This window comes from Purpureocillium lilacinum (assembly GCF_023168085.1).
Source record: "Purpureocillium lilacinum CBS 284.36 DNA, scaffold_3, whole genome shotgun sequence".
NCBI classification, from domain to species: domain Eukaryota; kingdom Fungi; phylum Ascomycota; class Sordariomycetes; order Hypocreales; family Ophiocordycipitaceae; genus Purpureocillium; species Purpureocillium lilacinum.
In genome coordinates this window covers 277301-301596 of record NW_027072113.1, presented here as the reverse complement: position 1 = coordinate 301596, position 24296 = coordinate 277301, and the positions used below count along the sequence as shown (strand labels likewise).

General features: G+C 58.0%; 7 protein-coding genes across 7 annotated transcripts; 2 read left to right on the top strand and 5 right to left on the bottom strand.

Moving 5' to 3' along the window:
* Positions 1-167: 167 nt before the first annotated feature.
* On the bottom strand, positions 168-1847 carry PLICBS_003957 (uncharacterized protein; the record flags this gene model as incomplete). The annotated part of the gene is made up of 4 exons (XM_018326829.2): positions 168-507; positions 576-776; positions 836-1657; positions 1738-1847. The coding sequence occupies 4 exons, from the start codon at positions 1845-1847 to the stop codon at positions 168-170; spliced, it is 1473 nt and encodes a 490-aa protein (XP_018175149.1).
* A 1802-nt stretch (positions 1848-3649) lies between these two features.
* PLICBS_003956 (uncharacterized protein) lies at positions 3650-5125 on the bottom strand (the record flags this gene model as incomplete). Its single annotated transcript, XM_065600351.1, has 5 exons — positions 3650-4170; positions 4285-4413; positions 4664-4684; positions 4739-4949; positions 5018-5125. 5 exons carry the CDS (start codon positions 5123-5125, stop codon positions 3650-3652), a joined length of 990 nt encoding a protein of 329 aa, XP_065456423.1.
* Positions 5126-5706: 581 nt separating this feature from the next.
* On the bottom strand, positions 5707-6474 carry PLICBS_003955 (uncharacterized protein; the record flags this gene model as incomplete). The annotated part of the gene is made up of 1 exon (XM_018326831.1): positions 5707-6474. The coding sequence occupies one exon, from the start codon at positions 6472-6474 to the stop codon at positions 5707-5709; it is 768 nt and encodes a 255-aa protein (XP_018175151.1).
* Positions 6475-9137: 2663 nt separating this feature from the next.
* On the top strand, positions 9138-10917 carry PLICBS_003954 (uncharacterized protein; the record flags this gene model as incomplete). The annotated part of the gene is made up of 6 exons (XM_065600350.1): positions 9138-9291; positions 9342-9816; positions 9864-9917; positions 9986-10422; positions 10473-10736; positions 10787-10917. The coding sequence occupies 6 exons, from the start codon at positions 9138-9140 to the stop codon at positions 10915-10917; spliced, it is 1515 nt and encodes a 504-aa protein (XP_065456422.1).
* A 331-nt stretch (positions 10918-11248) lies between these two features.
* On the bottom strand, positions 11249-14738 carry PLICBS_003953 (uncharacterized protein; the record flags this gene model as incomplete). The annotated part of the gene is made up of 2 exons (XM_018326833.2): positions 11249-11308; positions 11367-14738. The coding sequence occupies 2 exons, from the start codon at positions 14736-14738 to the stop codon at positions 11249-11251; spliced, it is 3432 nt and encodes a 1143-aa protein (XP_018175153.1).
* A 2493-nt stretch (positions 14739-17231) lies between these two features.
* On the top strand, positions 17232-18778 carry PLICBS_003952 (uncharacterized protein; the record flags this gene model as incomplete). The annotated part of the gene is made up of 2 exons (XM_018326834.2): positions 17232-17560; positions 17683-18778. The coding sequence occupies 2 exons, from the start codon at positions 17232-17234 to the stop codon at positions 18776-18778; spliced, it is 1425 nt and encodes a 474-aa protein (XP_018175154.2).
* Positions 18779-19514: 736 nt separating this feature from the next.
* Positions 19515-24042, bottom strand: PLICBS_003951 (sterol 3-beta-glucosyltransferase; the record flags this gene model as incomplete). Its single annotated transcript, XM_065600349.1, has 5 exons — positions 19515-19772; positions 19827-22577; positions 22625-23052; positions 23111-23212; positions 23262-24042. The coding sequence occupies 5 exons, from the start codon at positions 24040-24042 to the stop codon at positions 19515-19517; spliced, it is 4320 nt and encodes a 1439-aa protein (XP_065456421.1).
* Positions 24043-24296: the final 254 nt, after the last annotated feature.

Below are 24296 nucleotides of genomic sequence, written 5' to 3'. Positions count from 1 at the left end.
CGCTCGTCGCACAAAGCGCGTCTACATTCGGTGCGGTCATGGCAAGAATTGACTTTTGTTATTGTCTACATGTACGCTTGTGGACTGTCATGTCTTCGTATCTCCATCTCTATACAGCACTGCAGGGCAAGTAAAGACATGCTCCTGCTTGCACCCCATACGCGCGCTTACACCACGCTGCTTCCGTCGCCGCAGTTGTGCGTCTTCTCGACGACCCTAGCCGTGGACGACCACTCGTCAAAGCGCCTCCCCACCTCCCGTCGAGACTTGGGGTTCGTAGACGTCTTGTTCCTGGCAGGCACGCCGTCCAGGCTGATCGCAAACTTGGCGGCGACGTACGCGGCGGCCTTGGCGTTGACCTCGATCGCGTCCCAGTTGATGTTATTGAGGTCGTCGCAGGCCTTGTGGTAGCAGACGTCCCAGGGTGCACCCGCGCCGGTGAAGAGGCCGCTGCTGGGGATGCCGAGCTTCAGGAAGCCGACGTAGTCGGACGAAGTGCCAAACTTGCTGCGGCGGGGTGTAAGCAATTGCGGAACATTATATGCAGATCTTGACGGGGGGGTTTCTAAACTTACCCGTACTCGGCCGGCTTGCCCTTGGCCTTGAGGTAGTCGAACAGAGGCTTCGCGCCGTACTTGTGGTCGTCGTTGTCGGCGTAGACGGCGTACTCGGGCTCGAGGCTGCCAATCATGTCGTAGTTGAAGTAGAACTTGATCTTGTCGGCCTCCTCCTCCTTGAGCTGAGACGTGTAGTAGAGAGAGCCGACCAAACCGCTCCTATTGACATCAGGTTAGACAATTAGCAGTAGAGTGCTGCGTCCTAGTGGTATACTCACTCCTCGGCACCCCACCAAGCCAGGCGGACCTTGTTCTTGAAGCCTCCATACTTCTTGAGCGAGCCCATAATCTCGAGCAGCGCAGCCGAGCCGCTTCCGTCGTCATTGACACCGGGGCCGGCCTGCACGCCGTCCAGGTGGGCACCCAGCATGACGACATTGTTCGGGTCGCCCTCCTTGGTCTCCGAGATGATGTTCCAGCTGGGCCTCGTCTCGGTGATGGCGTCAACGATCAGAGTAACCTTGAGCTCCTCGCCTGCAGCAACGCGCTTGCTCCAGGCAAGACCATTCTCCAGGCTGGTAACTCCAACAGGCACAAGCTTGCCAATGTTCTCAGCGCTCAGAGTCGCGCCAGAAATCTCGCCCGAGACCTGGTTATACAGGACGGCAGCCAGCGCGCCGTGCGCCTTGGCAAGCTTGAGCTTGTCGGCGATGGGGCAGACACCTCGCTTGATGAGCGCGATCTTGCCCTTGGCGTCGATCCCCGTCCACTGGTCCTCGAAGCAGCCGGAACCGCGGGTGTCATCTACGGGCGTGTTGATGAGGGCTGCGGTGACACCGCCAGGCAGCGGCGTGGCGGTGTTGTACATGAGAGCGACGACGACCGCGTCCTTGCCGTCAGGGCCGGTGAGCGAGATCTTCCGCGTCGTCTCGAAGAGGTGCGTGAACTCCTGGACGTGGGTGTCCATGTGCTTGCCGAAGCGCTTCACGGCGCGCTCCAGGACAAAGTCCATGGAGGCATTGTAGCCGGGCAGGCCATAGGCTCGGTTTCCGCCGTTGTCGCGGGCAATCTTCTGGAAGTGCCAGAGGACATTTCTCAGCCTGAATGATGCATCGGTCAGCACTGGAGTCTTCTTTGTCGTTGCAATGCTCAACACGGGAGCGGGAGATAGAACACATACTCTGAGACTTTAATGTCGTTCTCGACCTGCTCCGGCTTGGTCAACTTATCCGTGCCCAACGCCCCACTGGCCAGCAACGCCGCGTATAACACGCTGTGCAGGACCTTCATGGCGATAGAGCAATTGCAAGTGACAGTCAAGTAATTGGAGCTAGGGAGGAACAAAGAAAGGAGTTGGGGAGAACCGAGCTCCAATTGAGGGAGCTTCTGCGCCCAGAGTTAAATACATGTATCACTTTGCTGCTGTTCCAGCCGCAGCTCGCAGCTCGCCGGCGAGCGTGTACATGTCCAAGGAAAGACGCGTTCCGTCGGCAGTCCGGGCTGCTTACCCAGTGTTGCATTTTAAGCTTCCCCACGCTTAGCACCGAAGAGGCAGCTAACAAGAAGCTTATCTGGTACCTTAACCTTAGCGGGCAGGTCGCGACGCTTGCGAAGCTGCGGGGAACACTGGCGTCACCTCGCACTTCGCCGTGGCACTGCCCAGGCGCGGGGGCACCTTTCCTGTTCTTCACCTTCTCCGGAGGGGGCTGGCTGGCTGGCGACGGGCTCGCCGGGGCTGGGCTGTGCGGTGCTGCCGGTTGAGCTGCAGCCTGGCAGCCGGGGAAGCAAAGCGATGCACCAAAGTCCCGGACGTCACGGTACATCCGCCCTCCCTGTACCTGCCTCTTGCCTCCTTCTCCGCTTCTTCCAAGCAAGTCTGGAACATGTGCGCGCTCTGTGATTGACGCAACGCGCCGGGGGTTCTTGTGCCATGATGCCAAGATCTGGGGGAACTTTTGGATCTCGATAGTGCGCGGTTTTGTTTTGCTCTGGGGCCTGCAATCACAGTCGCCGCTGTGATTAGCCGGCCAGCGCCTGGAATAGACGTCGCCGAGCCCTCGTATGTCTTATTATTAGTCGATGACCCGTTGAGCGCCGGCCTTGCATCTCGCCACCAGACGGCGACGCAGCGGCTCGCCCGGCCGACAAGCCCGCAAGTCTCGGACGAGACGCGGCGTTGTGGGGATCCCAGCCTCGACTCAACTTCGCGCCATCCGCTTACAGCAGTTCCCTACAGACAATTAGGCGAGACCGCTTGACGGGTTCAAGCCAAGGCCGAGCCGTCTAGGGGCAGCAGTGCGGCCGGACAAAACAGGAAGCGACCGATGGGTGGTCTTTGATACGCAAAGGGTCCAACACCATGCAGGCGCGCACCTTGCATTGTCTAAGAACGGTCCCCGCGTCTACTGTGCCTCATTGTCTCAGTTGAATCTCCCACCCGTCTGACCGCCGGGCTCAACGCCTGATGCGATCCATTGGAGTGTAAACGGCAGGGCCGTTCGGGCCAGAAACTCAGGTGCCACACGGCAGTCAGGCGACAAGGCCGGCTCCACAAACTGCCGCAGCGCATAGCGGGAGGAAGCGAAACCTTGCCGTCAACACACCAACGGTCCAAGAGCGTCACATTTCTGCCACTCGTTGGACAACCCGCAGCGTCCGTCCTGTCAGTGTGTCTGCCATCCGGAACCGGATGCTGCCGAAGCGATTGAACGGGCACAGGTGGTACAGTGTACATACGTAGATGTTGCGATATGGCAGCAACCCATCTGCAAACGAGAAAGTAGTACATACTAGGTTAGAGGCTCGTTGGTGAAATGGTTATCCTAGCTTCCAGTGAAGACTGGGGAATCCACTCTCCATGCCTGCCAAAATCCTGCCCAAGCATGCATCTTGCGCTTCCCAACCGACTGCATCCCTTGACCTTCATGTGTAACTCGAGTTCAATTGCTTCATGTTCCAACCAGCGAAAGACGAAGCAGGAGTAGGACCCAAAGGCGTGGCGTCTACTGTCTGTCAATCGAACGTTTTCGCAAGACGCATGTCCGGGGACGAAAATAAGTCGAGGGGAAGTAGGTCTTCCGTCGATGGCGACTCTATGGCTTTATCTGGAGCTCGAAGCAGCCATCCCCCATATCCACCCACTCCTTTGTCGTCGCGACTTTGCACTCATCCGTCACTTTGTCATATTCGTCGGCGATGATCTCGCAAATGGACCAAATCCGCCTTCGATTGGCCAATGCGAGAGAGAATGTATCAGTCTTGTCATCGCCGAAAGTCGTCCAATTCTCAAGCTCTCGAATCGTGCGGCTCAGGTTCAGCTCGCGATATGCACCTCGGCTTATCACAGCGTCCATCTCCCAGAGCCACGGCATATGCGCTGCGATGAGCCGCTTCCAAACTGCCTTTGACGGTATGGTTGCGTGCATGGGATAAGACGCAGTTCGCACGGCTGCAATGTCCCTGTTTGACAGCAACTCGAGCAGGTGCTGACGGATTTCGTGAGGCAGCCTGTCGAAAGGGTCTTGCAGCACGCTGGAAGACGCCAATACCTCGGGCAAGAACTGCTGATTGACGAGATGTGTAGAGATGTTGGCTGTATCAATGGGATTCTTTACTAGCAGCTGCGGACAGCGTATGTTAGTGGGCCGCAACAAAACCGCCGAGGGTGCATCTACCTCATGGCCGCGATATGTAATCCACGATCTGTTGTCACGCGGGCAAGGGCTACCATAGTCTATATCCAGGTGCCAGGTGGAGTACTCGTCGCTGAGCCGCACAAAGGCCGCATACAGATTTTCCTCGTCAACGGTTGTGTTGATGCGGCCGCTTATGACCCGGCCGAGAAGCTTGTAGCAAGCTGTGTGAAAGGGGAAAACAGTTAGTAGCCCTCCAAGGACAGATCGATAGCTTTCAAAGGTTAGTTTCGACAGAGACAGATTGGGCTTGGTGTAACGAGACGGATGCATACGCGATCATAGAATCCTCTTGGTCTTGGAGATGCGAAGAAAGTGCTGCATTGCCGAGTTAGAGGCATGCACGACTTCGGTGGCTCCGGCCAGTATCACAGCAACGCACCCCGCGCCTCAAGCAGGATTGATCCCTATTACCTGACGCATCAGCCACGCCACCTAAACGGCATAAAGCTTTCAGCTGCAAATGGCCTGTACGACAAGGCGACTTACGTAGCCGCCAGGTTCGAATCTGCCCGTCATGAATGTACTGATAGATCGGTTCAGCGAGCGACAGACTCGGTGAGACAGTTGCTACATACTTGGTGGCCTCTGGCTGTCCATGTTGCGGCCACAGGCCCAGGGCATCGTTGTCAGAAAGCCATTCACAATCGGCCTTGGTGACTTTGCTTCCATCATAGCTATAGCTTCGATCGCGTTCCGACTCTTATCGTCGAGTCAGCTCAATTGTTCGTAGCGATTGAATGCTGTGCTTCAGTTCCAGGTCGCGACTTCTCTGCTCTTGCCTTCAGAAAAAAGCTCGGCCTCGGACTCGATGTAGACGTCCTCAGGAATGAAAATGACGCCGCAAATCGCGCACGACACGTCCCAGTCGCCCATGGTTGCCTGTCTTGTCTGCGCAACGAGTGCAGTTGTAGGACGAAAAGAAAAGAAACCCTGCAGAGTGCGGCCAAGCCGATGTTGTGAGATCAGGGTCCATCCGGTCGGGATAACTGCATGTGCACTGTAGTCCACAATGCAATAGCGGCCCTCTGTCTGCCGCTAATAATCCATTGACGCGAGACACGAATCGTGCCATAGTGCGATCTCGGCTATAGCAATCTCACGGTGTCGGCTTGGCTGTGGCTGGGAATTGTGGGATTCAGCGTCGCTGCCGCTGTCCACGACACCACACAATGAATGAACACCTCTCCTACTCTCCAAACTTCAAGCCATTCCCGACAAAGGTGTCCAACCATTCTTAGTTCCAGGCGGAACGCACACTATATTTAATCGAATCATAGATTTTGGCTCGCGTGCATCGGCACAGCTATGCCTGGAATTACTGGTCCCAGCTGTGCTCGCCAGGGTCACAGTGTCAACTCAGCCGCACGCGCGACGGTCGCGAAATCAGGCGCTCTATTTCATTCTCGACCAAATGGAATCAGGCTAACTTTAAATCTAACTCAGTACATCGGCTTCTATCTCCTGCCCTTGAAGCAGCCTAAATTCGGAACCAGCATGGCGCCAACCTGCGCAATGAAGAGATACACCGCAATCATATCCGTCCCCGACTCGATGTGATTCCGCTGGACGATGAGCTCCGTCCACAGAATCAGCGGCCACGAAATAATAAGCATCAGGATGGCGCCGAGGAAGATGGCTGGGTATCGCGCCATGGACACCGACATGAGCCCGCCAAAGGTAGCCTTCTCGGCCAGATCGTCGTCCTCGTCCACGGCAACCATTGTGATGGCGATGAAGATGGACGCGATGACAGCGATGACGCACATGATGGAGTCGCTGACCTGCCATAGGAGAATAAACTTGTGCCAACCTGGGCTCAGCGTGCGCCAGCCAAAGAAGAAGAACTGGTACACGCCGAAGCCCTCGTCCTGGCAGATGGCCCAGCTGGTCCACGCCGACACGCAGTTGAGGATGAGCACGCCGGCGGTGCCCACGCCGAGAATCGCGGCCATGAAGTAGTTGCCCGAGGAGAGGCCCCCGAGGTAGCTGAACACGTAGAGTGTGTTGAAATGCACGGGCAGAAGCGACAGCGCGTGCAGCTCTTTGGCGCGCACCGCCTGGTACCATGAGATTTGCGTGTACCAGTTGTAGGCGAGGAAGCCGATGTTGCTGGGGCAGTTGCTGCTGATGCCGGAGATGAACTGCGCTGGCGCGAGCATGACGCTCGTGTATAGCAACCAGCGGTTCGTGAGGCTGAAGCCGTCGACGATTTGCGTCGCCATGATGCCGGGTTTTGCGACACCGGGTAGAAGTGTGTTTCTCAAGTAGAGAGCCCAACTAACGCTGCAAGCTTGGATGTTTAACCAGGAGTTCAGCAACGCTCTCGAGTATTACAGCAGATTCCAAGTCGCTTTGTATGCTTTTCAACGTCCCAGCTTTTCGGAATCGCCTTGGCATCGCCGGTGTAGATATACCCGTTCACCGATCCAGAGCCCATCGTGGGCGTACCTTGCGGCTGACGCCCTCACGCACTAATAGCGGCCGCGCCCGTTCGATAGCTCCCGCGCAGCCCAGCTCAGCCCGACGAGGCAACCAGCGCCATTGCCAGACTCCAGCCCAGGGCATCCAATTGCCGCCCGCCGCCCTGCATCATGTGCGGCGCCAGCCGTGAGCCCTCCCGTCACTAGACCCCAGTGGTTGTGCCCGCGGCGCGCGAACCCCTGTCTTGTCGACTGCGCTATCTGCTCCGAGACAATGGCTGAGGCGCCCCAGGCATTCCTCGTGCAATAGCCGCTGGGTTTGAGCATGGCTGAGCGTTGCGTGCGATGGGCTGACTGGCCAGCTGCCGGAGCCCATCGCCACTGCGCCACAACACCACTCGGCATCCGGCACCGGCCCAGCCCTCGTTATCTGGCACCCTCAATAGATGGCACTCCAGCTGGAAAGCAGGGGTTTCGGTGTGGCAGCTGAGGCCGATTTTGTGGCTTACAGAAAGGTGCACTTGGGTGCAAGATTTGACGGCAGTTGAGCACAGGTACAGTCCGGTTTATACAATTCCGTCGTCGCCAAACGATAGTGTAAACCACCAGGTGCATGGATCGAGCCATTGTCGGTGTGCAACAGCGTTGGTCCAGACTCCACAGAGGCCTGTGACGAAGCTACCAACACTCTCAAGCGACAAGCGCGGGCCCACGCCGTTCGTAGCGGGCGCCGCCTTCTTTTCGCGTCCGCGAGAAGCCCGTCCTGTCGCAGAGGCCGTGTTCGGCTAGGGCTTGCTGGTCTCGGTGAGGACGGAGGTGCAGGTGCGCAACAGAAGAAGTCTGGTGTCGCAGGCAATGGTCGTCGACCCTTGTGTTCACAGATTATCAACATGAAGGGCTCGCTGTGCTTAGTTGGTCTCCGGCACATGACAATGACGGGCGCGCTGCGCCTAAATCCTCTTTTTGCGTTGCATTGCATGAGTCGCTTCCTTATCGCACACCACGATATGTCTTCGTTCGGTTCGTTTCGTTCAGCAAGTAGAGTCCCGGTATATGTAACACCATCGTGCCACACCGACACTAACTCCTGATTTGTTAGCCTGTAATCCTGATCCTACGACGACCTTATACGCAAGATTGTGCTCTCATCACCTGGTGCTGCAGGTAGGACATGCGGAAGGCGGGTCTTCCTCACCCTAGACCAAGGCGTCCAGCTTCAATCTTGGTCTGGCAAGTCCGTTTCTGCCAGGCGCTTCAACCAAACGTCGCGGTTTTATTTGCAATCACCCCATGAGCAGCCACTGCCTGCGCCAGTTGTGGCGCTGCGGTCCGGTGATTGATTCGCAGCTGGATTAATCGGTTGCTCTCGCGACTCTAACCCAGGGGCAGAATATTGGTATTGACACGATTGCAATCTGGCTGCTCCCCCGCGATCGTCGTCTCCCACCGGCGGATAAATACTTTTCTTCCCTCCAAATACGAGAAGTGGCCACGCGCCTCTGGTCACTTTATTATCTGATGGCATTTTGTTGCTGAGGTGGACTGGGGCCAGGCAGAAACAGGAAACGGGCCTTGATCGTTGCATCACGATCACACACTCCGTGTCCGTCCCTTGCATCGGAGTACTTGGTAAGCATTTCCACTTTGAGACACCGCTTTCACAAGCCAAACTCAAATGCGCTTGATCTCGCTGTAATCCTTGTCCGTTGAGCGATCCGCGCAGCTGTTCTGTTGGGGGCTTTTCTCTCTGATCATGTGAAGTGGAAGGAACGGGATTCCCCCGCAACGGTCAGCAACACCGATGGCTCATTAGGCAAGCGAATGGTTGTGGAGGCTCGCAATGATTGAGCGTCAGAGAAGAATGGAGCTCGCTCCCGTATTCGGGTTACGGGACAGTTCCAGAAACGCGGCACAACATGCTACGGTTTGATGTCATGAGCAACACACGTACATCCGCGAATACCGGTTCATATGGGATTGCTCGGCGACGAGCCAATCAAGTACGGCTTTGGTGCCTGGTTTCCAGCAACGGCATCGCGTCTGGGGTAACAATCCGGGGTACGACCCTGCGCTTGGGCGAGGAGTCGAAGGCCTGCCCCCGCAACGGACCTCGCGGTTCCCCCGTTGCCCGCTCCACATCGCCAGCTTCAAGACGACACGCGACAAATCAGATTCCTGCCATTTGTTGGCGACGTGACGAGTCCTGTGTTACCTGTTGGGATTGATCGTTAACACGAGTCCGCATCACCTGGTTGCCCACCGCCCATCCCCTGTTGTAGACGCAACACGTTGCGTAATAGAGTTTGGCATGTGAAGACGACTTGACTGGACGAAACACGATACGTAACAATACAAGAGTCTCGTCGTCCGCATGTGGGAGTTGATGATTGCCTGATTCTTCTTCCATTTGCTCTTCACCAGCGTCACTACTTCCCTAGCTGGTTTGCTCGTAAATTACGCCCACGATGTTGCACGTTGCCCTCACGCCGGCCAACGTGGCCATCGCCTTACCCATAATCCTTTTGATTCTTTCCTTGATTCAGAGGGCTCGCCTTCGATATCGCCTCAGCAAAAGGCCCGGAGTCCAGGCTCCCAGCCTTGCCTCATTCTACAGCACATGTATGCTGCCCGTGCTAATACCCCGTGGTTGGTGCTGACTTCTCTGATAGCCTTAACCTATGCCATCCGTGGTGCCCAGGCCCAGGCCCAAAACCGCATGTACTTCTACTTTCAGGGACTATTCGATGGCAGCACTCGTGAAAGCCCCGACGCGGTTGAAATGACCTTTGGTAACAGAAGACTGATCTTCACTCGAGAGCCCGAGCACATCAAGACCGTCCTCACCAGCAAATTTACCCAATACGGAAAAGGAGAGTTCTTCCACCACATCTGGTCACCTTTCCTAGGAGACAGCATCTTCAGCACAGACGGAAAGCTATGGCAGAACAGCAGGGCCTTGATTCGTCCCATGTTCACCAAGGAGCGGATTCGGGATCTTGACATCTTTGAGCGCTGGTCCGATGTGCTCGTTGCCAAGCTTCCACCTTCGGGACAGACCGTGGACATCTGTGATCTCTTCTATCGTATGACGCTCGATGTCACCACGGATTTTCTCCTTGGCGAGAGTGTGGGTGCTTTGGAAAAGTAAGGCTTCTATGCTTAAAGTACCGAAAGGCTCTAACGGAAAGCAGTCCCAAGAGCGAGTTCAGTCGTGCCTTTATGGAAGTGCAAAGAGCACAGGTCATGTTGACTATTCTTGCGTGTGTATATCAAAGACTGGAATATCCAGCCACAGACTAACCACCATCCTTAGTCCACTGAGCTGGTTCGTGCCAAAGGGCAAATACAAGGCCGGCATCAAATACATCGAGCGCTTCATCGAGCCATTCATCGAAAAGACACTGCATCTCACACCTGCCGAGCTAGAGGAGCTTTCCAAGTCAGACCGCGACTTCACGTTCCTGCACAACATCGCACTATTTTCTCGAGACCCCAAGGTCATTCGGGACCAGATCGTCGCCGTGTTACTTGCGGGGCGTGATACAACGGCTGCGACACTATCGTGGGCTATGTACGAACTGTCGCGATACCCGCAGATCTGGCATAAGCTCCGCGAGCAGGTTCTCGAGCACATTGGCGACTCGAGGTCGCCAACATACCAGGATCTTAAGAACCTAACCTACCTGACGCACACGCTCAACGAGACTCTGCGACTCTACCCAGCTGTTCCATACAACCTCCGAACATGCGGTAAGTGTCCCAAATCCGCCTAGCGTGACGTCGGCGCTAAGAAGTCGCAGTCGAGGACTCGAGCTTGCCCGGCCAGTTTGGCCAGCCCGACATCAAGACCCTTGAGGGTGACGTCGTCTTTTACAGCACACTTTGCATGCAGCGCCGCAAGGACTTGTATCCGCCTACGTCGGAAAAGTTCGCGGACCCATATATTTTTAGCCCAGAGCGGTGGGAGAACTGGACGCCCAGGCCGTGGCAGTACGTGCCGTTCAACGGTGGGCCCCGGATCTGCATCGGGCAGAACTTTGCCCTCACGGAGATGGCGTTTATGCGTAAGTGTGGGAACGCCAAGGCAGAGGTTCATGCGCTAATCGTGTTCAAGTGGTACGGATCTTGCAGAAGTACGAGCGGCTCGAGTATCGTGGCGACTGGTCAGCCCAGTACCACAAGATGGAGATTGTTGGATGCCCTGGGCAGGGCGTCCCAGTTGCCCTCTACGAGGCCAAGAAATGAACAGAAGTCGGCAGATGCTACATGCCGAATGGGAATCATGGGCGGTGGCATCCAGGACAGAATGAGAACATTGAACATGAATTCATCGAATACGATCACGACTGGAGTCAAAGTCATTGCCAAACTTGTGCATGTATGCAAGATGTCGTTCCCGTAATATCATTAAGGCTGTGCCTATGTACCAAATCATGTATACGCCTGTCGCGCGAGCCGGCGACTATGTGGTTCGCCAACCGTCGGTATATGCGCGTTGCCTCTGAATCATGTGCATTGCAATAAGTCATGTCATCAAACGTTTCCCGTTTCCCCCGCCACGTGAAAAGACCAGCCGCTAATTGCCCATCAAGGACTTGAAGATGGCATGTACGAAGTCCGATATCGTCGCCACGAGCTGGAGCGTTCGTTAGCAATTGAGATCTGGCAGTGCACTTGGGAGTGGGTGTGCTTACAGGTGTTGCGTCGCCTATCAGCTCTGTCGTCTGCTCCACGAATGTGGCAGTCAACAGGCCTTCGGCGTTGGCCAACAGCTTCAAGATTCCCTTGATGCTTTCGGGCGTGATGAACGGCGTGATCTGGTCGACGATGCCCTTGATGTCGATCTTGTTGAGCGCATCCAGGAGCGGCTTGATGGCCTTGAAGAGGCCCTTGAGATCCACATCCTTGAGTGACTCCAGCAGCGGCTCCACCAGGTCGATGAGGCCTTCGAGGTCGATCTTGCGCAGTTGCTTGAGCAAGGGCGCGGCGTCGCCAATCAGGCTCTGAGTCTCGTTGACGAACTTGTCCGTCAGGAGATGCTCGGCGTTGTCGAGAAGGTCGACGACGCCGTCAATCGTGTCGGCGGTGAGGAGCGGCTTGATGGCGTCAAAGAGGGCCTTGAGGTCAATGTCCTTGAGGCCGTTCAGGATAGGCGCCAGCTTCTTGATCAAACCGGGCAGGTCAATCTCGCCCAAAGCGTTGAGGAGAGGCTTGATCTGCTTGACAAGGCTTGCGATGTCAATCTCATCGAGTACATCTAGCAATGGCTTGATCTGGTCAATGAGCTTGGGCAGGTCGATCTTGTCGAGGGCACCAATCAACGGCACAGCGCCGTCAATGAGGGTGTGAGTCTGGTTCACAAACTTGGTCGTGAGCAGATCCTCGGCGTTGCCCAACAAGCCAACAATACCACCGATGCTGTCCTTGGTGAGGAGCGGCGCCAGCGTCTCCAAGATGCCTTCGAGGTCGAGTTTGCCGATGATCTTGAGGATGGGTCCGATCTGCTTGAGCAGGTCTTGCAGGTCGAGGTCGCCCAGCGCAGACACCAAAGGCAGAGCATCACCAATGAGAGTCTGAGTCTGGTTGACAAATTTGCTGGTGAGGAGATTCTCGGCGTTGCCAAGCAGGCCGACGATGCCCTTGATGCTGTCCTTGGTGAGCAAGGGGGAGAGCGATTCCAGGATGCCTTCCAAGTCAATCTTGCCCAGCATCTTGAGAAGCGGGCCGATTTGCTTGAGCAGATCTTGGAGGTCGAGACCGCGGAGGGATGTGATGAGCGGCAGAGCGTCGCCAATAAGAGTCTGCGTCTGGTTGACGAACTTGCCAGTAAGCAGGAGCTCGGCGTTGTCGAGGAGACCAACGATGCCCTTGATGCTATCCTTGGTGAGAAGAGGTGCGAGCGACTCCAGAATGCCCTCGAGGTCGAGCTTGCCGAGCATCTTGAGCAGCGGGCCGACCTGCTTGAGGAGATCCTCCAGATCAAGGCCCTTGAGAGAGGATACAAGCGGCAGCGCGTCTCCGATGAGGGTCTTGGTCTGGTTGACGAACTGGCCGGTGAGCAGGTTTTCGGCGTTGCCCACAAGACCAACGATGCCCTTGATGGACTCCTTAGTGAGAAGAGGCTCCAGCGCATCAAGGATGCCGTCCAGATCAATCTTGTCAAGCTTATCAAGCAGCGGCTTAGCGCTCTTGAGGAGGGTCTTGATTTGCGCGACAGTGTCCTTGCCAAGAAGGTCTTCGGCATTCTTAAGCAGGTTGACAAGGCCTTGGATGGACTCCTTGGTGAGCAGGGGCTCGAGAGCATCGAGAATGCCGTCCAGATCAATCTTGTCGAGCTTGTCAAGCAATGGCTTGGCACTCTTGAGGAGCGTCTTGATCTGTGCGACGGTCTCCTTACCCAAGAGGTCTTCAGCGTTCTTGAGAAGGTTGACGATGCCCTGGATGGACTCCTTTGTGAGGAGTGGTTCGAGCGCATCAAGGATACCTTGCAGGTCGATCTTGCCCAGCTTGTCCAAAAGAGGCTTGGCGCTCTTGAGCAAGCTCTTGAGCTGGTCAACAGTCTCCTTGGTGAGGAGGCTCTCTGCGTTCTTGAGCAGATCCACAATGCCCTGAATAGACTCCTTGGTGAGGAGCGGTTCCAGTGCGTCGAGGATGCCGTCCAGGTCAATCTTGCCGAGCTTGTCGAGGAGGGGCTTGGCAGTCTTGAGAATGACCTTGAGCTGGTCAACCGTTTCCTTGCTGAGGAGATCCTCTGCGTTCTTGAGCAAGGTGACGATGCCGTCGATGGACTCCTTTTTGAGAATGGGTTTGAGGGACTCGAGGACACCCTTGAGGTCAATGTCCATGAGCGTGTCGATGAGAGGAGACGCCTCGCCAATCAGGGCTTGGGTCTCGTTGACGAACTTGGGCGTCAGCAGCGCCTCCGCGTTCTTTAGCAGCTCACCAATGCCCTGGACCTGCTCCTTTGTGAGTAGCGGCTTCAGAGCATCCAGCAGACCCTTCAGGTCAATATCCATGAGCATATCAATCAACGGCGACGCCTCTCCAATGAGCGACTGCGTCTGGTTGACAAACTTGGGCGTCAACAGGTTCTCGGCGTTGGTCAGCAGCTTGCCGATGCCTTCGACCTGCTCCTTGGTCAGGAGGGGCTTCAGGGCATCCAGCAGGCCCTTGAGGTCAATATCCATGAGCATGTCGATCAGGGGCGACGCCTCGCCAATCAAGGACTGCGTCTGGTTGACAAACTTGGGCGTCAAGAGGGCTTCGGCGTTGTTGAGCAGCTTCCCAATGCCCTCGACCTGTTCCTTGGTCAAGAGCGGCTTGATTGCCTCAACCAGGCCCTTGAGGTCGATGTCCTTGATGAGGTCAATGAGCGGCGAAGCCTCGCCAATAAGCGACTGCGTCTCGTTGACGAATGTCGGCGTCAGCAGCGCCGCGCCATTGGTGAGCAGGCCCTCAATGTTCTTGATGTTGCCCTCTGTGAGAAGCTTGAGAACACCCTTGACAAGGCCGGCGAGGTCCACGTCCTTGATCTGATCTATCAGACCCTTGAGATCCAGCTCGCCGAGGAGCTCAATCAGTGGCTCCGCCTTGGTGATGATGTTGCGGCCAATCTTGGGGATGGGCGGCCGCAGCAGCTCGGCGAGGTAGACCATGGCGTCGTGGAAGCCCTTGATGAACTCCGGTGTGAGAAGCGAGGTGATGGCCTTGATGAGGTCGGGCAGGTCGCCCAGAAGCTTTCCGAGATCGCCAATGCCGCCGAGAACGTTGCCCAGGTCGCCGAGTCCGAGGCCCTTGAGGTCCAGGGGCTGGTTGCCGCCATTGCCCCCGGAGCTGTTCGCGCGTGGGAAGATGGGGGCGTTTTGTTGTTGCTGCTGCTGTCTCCGAAGCAGGCCATTGAGCTCCGTGAGGGCATCTGTGAGCTCTGACCGGGGCACGAGGGCCAGGTTGTGCTTGACGAGGAGCTCCTCGAGGTCGAGCTCCTGCGGCGACATTGTCCGCGGCACGGCGTCGGCCATGAGGCTGACGGGGGCCATGGCCGCCAGCATGAAGTTGAAGAAACGCATGGCGGGCTTTGTCTGTGGTTCTCCTTGGCTGACCGGGCCGGGGGGGAGGAGGGGAGGGAGGTGGTGAGTGCAAGTCGCGATCCGGCGCGAGCCCTTGGAGGAGAGCTCAACGGAGGGGGGTTAGGATCGGACACTTGAAGCACGGGTCAACCAGGACGAGGTCGAGATCGAACAAGACGAAGGGGACAAGAAGAAAACTTCTTCTCTCTGGGCAAATAACCTGGGGAAGTCCGGGGGGATATGGGGAGGCGCGGACGGCCCATCGCGAGGCGGGGACCGGCCCCATGGGGCGAGTGTAACCTCCGTCCCGCTCCGTCATCAACGTCAACCTTCACATGAAGCACCGAGCGCGATGTGAGTCGTGAAGAGAGCCAGGCCTCGGAGCTTTGGCCCTCGCCTCGCCGCCCTTGGCCCTTGGGCGGCGCGCGCGGGCTGGGTGGTCGGGATCCCGCTTCGGGGATCGGCAGTTCCAACTATGTGGGTGGGATCAGCTCCCAACTCTGCAGGCCAGGCCTCCCCCGCGCTGCCAACCGTGAACATGGGGGCCATGCCCCCAGGCATCCAAGCAACTCTTGGATTTCCCCAGCCCGGGCCAGAGCCCATCGCGCGCGCCGCCATCGCGCGCTAGCAGTCAGCGCACCTAACCCACTTGGACCTCGTCCAAAAGTGGATCGGTGATCGAGGCGCGAGGCGACATCGGGGGGGCAGCACAGCTGTTGCTTGGTTCTAGCAGTGGATCTGCGGCGGTGTGTGCGGGAAGGGCCAAAAAATACGAGCTGCGTGATTGGGCCGTGGCCACATGGGAATCGAGGACGGGAAGTTTCCCAAATGCCTCAATTGGGCAGCCTCGGCAAGCCTGAAAACATGGGACGTGATGCGACTGGCTGGAGGGGCCGTCGTGTGTTGTGCGTGTGTGTGTGAGAGTGTGTCCCGGTGTAAGTGGTGTTGGGAGGGAGAGACGCCCGCGTTGTTGTTGTTATTATCAACACGAACAAACAACGGGAAAAGGAAAGACACACAAAGTGAGACTCAACAGAAAATAGCCCAGATGCATGACGACGTAAACAAGAGATAACGGCAGTGCTCCTTCCCTTCCCTTGCTTGCGCTGAACTGAAAATAAAACACTGCAATCTAAAGAGTCATGCACGCAAGGGCCGCGGTGAAACAAACGTGCGCGGGAGTCTTCCGGTCTTGGAGAAATGTCAGCTCCCCTGGTCTGGTCTGCACCACTTCTGCAGAGAGCATGACCAAACAGCAACCCCACAGTCTCCACCCCCGCGAATGCGTGTGTGGCAGTGTGCCTTTGCCAGACTGGAGTCACTGGACCGTGGCCTGGCTGCCAAGCTTGCATCTCGACCACAAACTCAAGCTCTGACTTGCCCCAGTTTCCCCCAGCTCGCCCCAGTCCAATCTCGTCTGTGCGCCAGGCGGCGAGGTCATCACTTTACTCAGCGGCGCCTCCCTCGTATGTAGGTAGTATGCCTGCGCGAAGAAACTGGAACCAACTTGCCCTGAAATTTTAATGAGCGTGGAGTTTTGTTCCGCGATGTGCGGATCGCAAGCCGCTCAGCCCAAGCCAGGTTTAGTTCACCAAGAGCGCCTCAACTGGGCAAGGGCCCCGATGCACCGCGACATCATAGCATCGTGGGTGCCGCCCGGCCGCCCGCCCGCTGTGCCGCGCTCTCTCTTTCGATAGTCGTCTTGTCCCCACTTGGCGCCCTCAATCGTTCCTGCTGGTCACCGTTGAGCCTCTTGCTGTGCCTTGCCCGAAGCGGCCCAAGTCGACGCGAGATGTGCCGCCCCGGTCCCGGTCGTGTCCCTCCCCCCTTCTCAAGCCTCTCCCCCAAAAGCCGGTCCCAGTCCGGCGAACGGTGGCCCAGCTGGCTCGCAAGTGACGACTGTGGGTGTGGGTTCCGCCCACCGGAGCCAAAAGCCTAGACCATCTTTGCCTATTCGGGGTCATCTTGCGGAAGGGCTTGCCAACATCGCATCCAGGCCGTCTGCCCTGGCGCTGCCCACTTTCCCCGCGCGGGGGAGCCGAACCGTGCGGAGTCCTGGGTTGGGGGTCGTGGGCAAGGTGTGTTTTTTTCTTGTGACTCGTCGTGATTTGTGTGTGGTTTGGCTGTGAGACCGGGCTGTCAGGGCGGGATGAGCTGCAGATGTCCACCACCCCGGGTGCTCGTGCCTCGGCCGCAACTGCGCAGATCGGCAGAGTGTGATGCGGGGAGTTTAGGCTTGCCTTTCCGATATGACATCGATGGTCCCGATTGCGTGCACGGATGGCAACGATTCCTGTTGATGCTGCCTCTGAGTCGACCGACCTGCTGCTCTGTCCAAAGTCGCACTCCCCCGGACGGGCGCACCTCTTGAGTCGCTGGATACCCGAACCCACGATCCTTTGCAGATTGGTATCTCTCCCTTGCGATATCGTGCCCCCATCCCTCAGATACCTTGCTGCTTGTTGTTGTTGAAACTCAAACAACAACGACACCATGGGCTGGTTCAAGGAAAAGGACGCCGGCAAGGAGCCTCCCAAGTATGAGCACACGGAGAATGCTCCCGCCCAGGCGGCGCCAGCATCCGTCGCCGGCGGCCTCGGCGGCGAAGGCGCATCATCTCGGGACGCCGCTCGCGACGAGAACGTCGGCGACGACGCCTCGTCCGTGGACCACGTCGGCGACGCAAAGAAGCCCACCGAGAAGCTCACCCGGCGGCAGAAGCTGCGCAACCAGCAGCAGAAAGTGAAGGCGCACTGCCGTCGCTTCTGGCTGTGGTACCTGATAGGCACCATCATCTTCCTCGCGATCCTGCTGCCGATTGTGTAAGTTGCAAATGTCATCAAGCCTCACCTCCAGCCCAGCCAGCGCAGCGAACTTTTCATGCGGGTATGGGGGTACGGGCGAAAACGCAAACGAGAGACGAACTAACCTCGAATGTGTCCAGGTTCAAGGTGATTGTGCCGGCCATCGTGCAGGCCATCCTCAACAAGCAGGACCTCCCCGTGCACAGCGGCGCCCTCAAGGCCCTCACGCCCGAGCGCGTCATCCTCTCGCTCAACACGTCGCTCGACACGCCCCTGCCCGTCAACATCGACGAGCTGCCCCTCTACCTGTACAACAGCGACACGGAGCCCTACTCGCCGTTCGTCACCCTCACGCTGCCCGACCAGCGCGTCAGCGGCGACACCCCCGCCATCATCACCAACCAGACCGTCTCCGTCACCAACCAGACGGAGCTCGTCCGCTGGTTCAACCGCGTCTTCACCCAGGACGAGGTCGAGCTGTCGGTGCGCGCCGACCCGACCATCCACCTCGGCGAGCTGACCTCCACGCCGCACCTCGACAAGACTATCAAGCTGCCCGGGCTCAACAACCTCAAGGGCTTTGGCATCACGGACTTGACCGTCATGCTGCCCCCCAAGGATGGCAAGAACATCAAGGGCACGCTCAACCTGCCCAACTCGGGCGTCCTGACGCTCGAGATTGGAAACCTCACGCTCAACCTCCTCTCGGGCAAGATCCGCCTCGGAGAGATTACCATCTACGACCTCGCCCTCCCGCCGGGCAACAACTCGTGCGCCTTCGACGGGATGCTCTTCCTCGACACGCTGGGCCCCAACCTGGCCACCATCCTCGCCGACCAGGCCGGCCCGCTCGGCCGCGGCGTCATCGAGCTCAACGCGACGGGCAACGCTACCGTCGTCAACGGCGTGCACATCCCGTACCTGGAAGAGGTGCTCAACACCAAGAAGCTCACCACGTCCATCTCCGTCGTCACGCTGCTGAGCGACGTGCTGAGCGGCGTCGTCGCCGGCGCCGGCAACGGCACCAGCTCCGGCAACAACCTCATCGACGTCCTCGGCGACGTCCTCGGCAACTCGACCTTCCTGGGCCACGTCGTCGAGCACTGGAACACGACGGCTGGTGGCGGCGGGGACTCCAACAAGGCGGCAAACGCGAAGAGGGCCGCCCAGAGAGGCTCCATGGTGTGGAGCATGCTCAAGCTGGGCATGAAGATGAAGAGGGCAAAGGGGTTATGAGGCACAAGACACATGTAGTCTTTACGTAGGCGATGATGATATCTTTACGGCGTTCAAGGAGCATTTTCTGGGTCGGTACCGGAGTTGAAACGAGTTGTCAAGAGACTCGGGAGAGATGAGATTCTCGGCAGTATACGTCTTTACAGCAACGTCACATAATGAATACCACGAGTGTATGCACACTATCTCTATCTGTGAGAGTGAGTTTTGGCGCAACTTTCTACTGCATTGCACTTTTCATGTAAGCAGGGCCATTTGTCCGTTGAGATCATCAGGTAACAATCATGAGAAACAGCAAATATGATTGCCTGAGTTGGCGCTGCAACTCAGTCTCTCTTGGCGGGCAGACTCGACGGTGAGTCCTGGTCTCGACCATCAAATGCCAAGCGGCATCGTTCCGCCGTCTATAGTGTCTGTACTCGTATCTATGCAAATCGAGGGATGCACGCAAACTCTGTGTCTCCAGTCCGGCACGCAGCCCCAGCGAGCTGTTGTCCCGACTCCGGTCCCGACGCTTAGTTGCCCCCTCATGAATATGTACGCCACGCCACACCCGGTGGCCTCCGCAGCAGCGCGGGCGTCCAACCCCACCATTACAGCCGCTATCCAACGACATCAACAACAGACAGCAAAAGCCAAAACCTCGACCCAATCGCGGTCGCAACATCAATGGTCATCTCGCGTAACTGATCCGTCGTGCCTGGTCATGCCTCGTGTCGTACCCACGGGCCGCGTTCTAGGCGCTGCCCTTGATGGCCTGGCTGCCTAGGGCCCTGTCCCGGCCCATGCCCAGCCCGCCCAGCCCCTCGCTCAGCTTCTTGGTCACGACGTCTGGGTCCGGCTCATCGGAGCCCACAAACGTCCAGCTCTCCTCTGTGTCCTCGTCGTCCTCCGTGTCCATCTGTGCGTTCTTGCCCGCCTTACGCTTGATCAGGCTGGTAGCGTACTCGAGATCCCTGTAGATGTTCTGGATCGCCAGGTCGACGCCCTTTTCCTGTGGAGTGTTAGCCCTGCCAGAGATCTACGTAGTCGTGGCGGTGCATCTTACCTTGCGGATCTGCTCGCCGAGCACGCGGGCCTTTACAATCATGCGTTCGTTGCGCGTTACCTCCCACAGGGCACGCCCGAAGCTGTTCGTGCCCCATCGCTTCACCCACACGCCGACGCCGAGATCCTCGACGCGGCTGGCAAAGAAGTACTGGTCGCCAAAGAACGGCCTGATGATGGTCGGGATGCCCGCTCGTAAGCTGGCGCCTGTCGTACCTGACCCACCATGGTGCGCCGCGGCGTCAATCTGGCGGAACAGCCAGTCATGGGGCGCGGACTTGATCACGTAGATTTCAGGGGGCATCTCGGGCTCATCTGGGCGCGGCTTGGCCGTATCATTCTTAGGCGTGATGCGGTCCGACCATCCCTTGGAGAGAATGCAGCGAACATCCGCCTTGCGCACCGCGTCGATGACTTCCTGGGTCATCTTGGCTGGGTCGTTAACGATGATGGACCCAAAGCCCACGTACACGATCTTTTTGCCGTCCGCCCGGGCCCGCTTGATAAAGTCGTCTAGCTCCTGAGGCGGCTGGTACTCGTCACCCTCATCCAGGAACCAGTAGCCCGTGACGCGGATCCAGTCCGAAAAGTCTAGTGGCGGGGCGACGACGCTGGGGCTGAAGTTGTACAGGAACGGAACCTTGTTTGGCTGCATCTTCTCCAGTCCCGTGTTTGGCAAGCCCAGCGTCTTGTTGCGCCACCGGTTGACCTGGTGAGCCGTCGCTTTCCAAAAGATGTTGTCAAACATGACATAGGTCATGTAGTTGTAGGCGCCGCCCATCTTGTGCTCGGGCATGATGAACGCATGCGGGTAGGCCCTGGTGCGCGTCCACGGCATGGTGAAGGCCCTGAAGTACGGAATGCCCAGCTTCTCCGCGATGTGGATACCGGCCATGGCCGAGGGCGACTCGATGAGCAGCTCGGCCCCCTCGCACGCCTGATACGCCGAGTCCAGCAGCTCAGCCAGCCAACCGCGAAACGTCGAGTTGGCCTCGCGCAGGAAGGAGAGCGTGAAGGTGCCGTTCTCGATGCAGAGGCGCATGAGCTCGCCGGGGTCGCCCGCGACCGGCGCAAACTCAATACCGTGAGACTCGATCCAGCCCTGGAACTCGGCGTGTGTAGCGATACGAGGCTTGTGGCCCTCGGCAAGCAGACCCTTGCACAGCGCAATGTACGGCTGAACGTCGCCACGGGAACCGATAGTGAGGCAGGTAATCTTCAAGGGGTTTGGCGGCTTGAAGTTGAGAAATGAGCCGTCCGTCTCGTCCATCAGAATGGTGGGTGCGTTTTCCATGCTGGCCGTCTGCTGCGGAAGCTGGACATCGTGCTCTGGGTGCTCGCCTTGCCGTGCCGATTTGAGAGCGTCCCGCTCTGCAATGGCGGAGTCTTCCTCCTCGCGTTCCTCCTCCTGGAGTATCCCTGACTCCTTAAGGTACTTTGTAGTTTCGAGACTCTGCAAGAGCGTCACGGCGCAGTCGTCCCGCACGTCGAGCTGGCTGAATTCGAAGAAGAGCTCTTCGTGGCCACGGATGACTACCACGAGGCCATTGTAACCAAAGCGAAATCCCTTTTCCTTGTGTGCCGTCTCCACATCCTTAAGAGGCAGGATCAGCTTCGTCCGGGTGCCGGGAAGCAGGCTGCGGAAGCAGAAAGAGCGGTCGCTGATGTAGATTTTGCCGTATAACGGGAGGACACGGAGGATGTAGCCAAAGTATGTCGCCTGCAGCCGCTCTGTTTCCGGGAGGGCAAAATGCGCACGGAAGCGCTCCATCGAGGTCTGGATCTTGCCCTCCGAATCCTCCTCCAGCTCGTCCTCGTCGGGGCGCAGGCCAGCAGGCTCGTCATAATGCTTGCGGCCACCCTTCCACATGCCAGAGACCTTCTCGACATATCCCATGGATTCGGTGGCAAGAAGCGAGCTCATACGCTTGCTCGTCTTGTTGAGGTAGTCGGCAAACGCACCAGCGCGCTGCAGCGGGTACGAGCCCATCTTTGTGATGCTTTGCAAGGTCGGCGTCGACGGCCGCTGGTCAAAGTCGCCATGGTACCCGAGCTGCGATATGTGACCTGTCGTGGCTGAGTGGTGCGGCGGGGGTGGGTGTACACTCAGAGGATCTCTTGCCTGACGGGCTGCGTCTGCCGAGGGCGACGACGATGGCGAGTGTCGCATAGTCGGGCTTTGGAACACTTCGCTGCCTCGAAGAATTTGACTCGCTGACGGTTCGTCGGTGACCGACACGGTCAGGTTGGAGTAGCTGGGGTCGTCCGTTGATGATTGGAGATTTGACTCTGATGACTCTAGGATATTGCGCCGCCTCTCGTCACGCCGACGGTGGCTCTGTGACCTCCTAGTCCCACTGAAGCTTCTTCGAGGGCTCTCCTCCTGCATAAGGCCAGAGACCTCGTGGCTCCGCCTGCCGAGTCCGCGGAAAGCATCGAGACTTGTGCGAGAAGACACTTCGCAGCTCGCTCGCGGGCTGGGATTGGTCGACTGCGGCGACATGGGGGAGAGGGTCGCCTTGACGGGCTCGGGCATCTTGGTCGTCCGAATCTTGTCCACGACGAGGTCGTTTCGGCTCACGCTCTTCGACCCTCCGAGGGAGACGGGAGCGGATGCTGGCGCCGATGCGCTCGAACTCTCCTGCTCTGCTGTTGCCTTTCCGGCTGTCCTGCTATTCGGCGCAGCATCTTCGACCAAAATCTTCAAGACGTTGATGGCTTCGCGGCCGAAGCTGAAGAATGAGAAGAAATACTGGATCACGTCAGTGCGAAAGACTGATAAACGGTTGTGTGATTTACCTCGTCGATGGCATAAGTTTCGTCGTTGTCAATGACACGGATCTTGCACGTCTCGGAAAACTCCATCATCTGCGTCTCCTCCACATCGATCACATTGTCAATGGGCAGCGAAATCTTGACGCTGTCACCATCGTTGTGACTGCGGAATATGACACGCTGGAGGCTCTTCACCCATTCCTTTGCGCTCGGTGCGCTGTCAGCCCGGAAGTTGTAGGTTCGGTGACTCGTGACAACATTGAAGTGGACGCCATCCTTTTCTCTGTCGACGATGCTCGCCGAGATGCCGAATCGAAGGTCTATGTGGCCGTGGGGGAAGTATAGGTTGGTCGAGTCGCGATAGTAGGAGAGCACGTCTCCTTTCAGGCGGAACCAGTACCGGTTGTACTTGGGATTCCGCTTGCCGCTCTTGGAAAGGTAACCGGACTTAGCTACTACATTCTGCAATGATGTCAGAAACTGTTCCTCGTCAGAGGGCGGCGGAGAGACTTGCAGCCTTCTTGGGAAGGTAGGCATAAAAGCAAATGTGGTTGGTCGTGATGTACAGGAAGCCCTGGAGCAAGACGCTTTGCAACAACCAGCAAGGATACTCTGCAGTCGTCAGCAGCGGGACACACCGGGCAAAAAGGAGCGACGTTACCTTCAATGACTTCCTCGGGCTTGTCGAATTCGAAAATCTCCATGAGCCGCCTCGCCAGCTGCGAGGCCTCGTCTCCGTCGTCACGTCCGAGGTCGGACGACCGTCTCTCGATATCGAAGCTCGGCCGGCTGGACATTTCGGCTCGTGCCTGCAGCATGCGGCTCATGACGGGGGCCAGGCGAGTGTCGTCCTTGTCGAGCGTGATGGCCGGTGTCTGGGAGGGCTCGCTAGACTCGCTCTGCTCGTCAGACCCCGGGGCGGGAGCGGACAAGCGACTCGACTCGCGTTTTGACTTTAACTTTCGCTTGGGCAGGGTCGCAAAGGATTTGAGCAGCCTGTGTCCCGAAAGGCGCTTCTTGTGGCCGCGTTTGGCTGCCTTATCGGTCGGGTCGCTGGCGGACGGCTGGAGTATGACGGTCTGCGACAGGTCCTCGCGCCTGCCTGGCTGCTGGCTGTCCTCGTCGTCACTGCTGGCGTCGTCGAAGCGCTCGTTGAAGTCGACCCTGGACCCTGCGGCAGCGATGAGCCCGAAGATGCTCTGGTTCATGTTGATGGACATGGGCCCGCCCCGTGTGGAGGCGGCGTCGTTGGGCGACACCTCGTCCTCGCTGTCATCGCCCTTTAGCGGCTCCGGTAGCTCGACAGCGTGCGGCTCCTCGCGGCGCCTCTTCTGCAGCTTCCTCCCTATTCGCCTGTTGCTCTCGTCTCGGCCATCACCACTGGCGCGGGCGCCGCCGGGGACTGGGACGTCCGCCCCCGGCGGGGAGGTAGGGCGCGCCATGGGCTGCGAAGGCCGTCAGGGCGTCGAAATAAGGTTGCGATCTGCCGTAGGTTGGCCGGCACTTGTGAGGCAAAGGATGTCGAGCGCCGTAGATGGTCGGAGCGGCGGAGGTGGACGGACGATGGCCCAGGACGCCGGGCAACAACGGCGACGACGAATGGCGGCGCGCCACGGGATGCAGCGGGCGAGACGGGAGCTGCGAGCTGATGGGTTGGGGGCGCCGTCTCGCAGTGTCGTGCTATGCGGACGCGGAA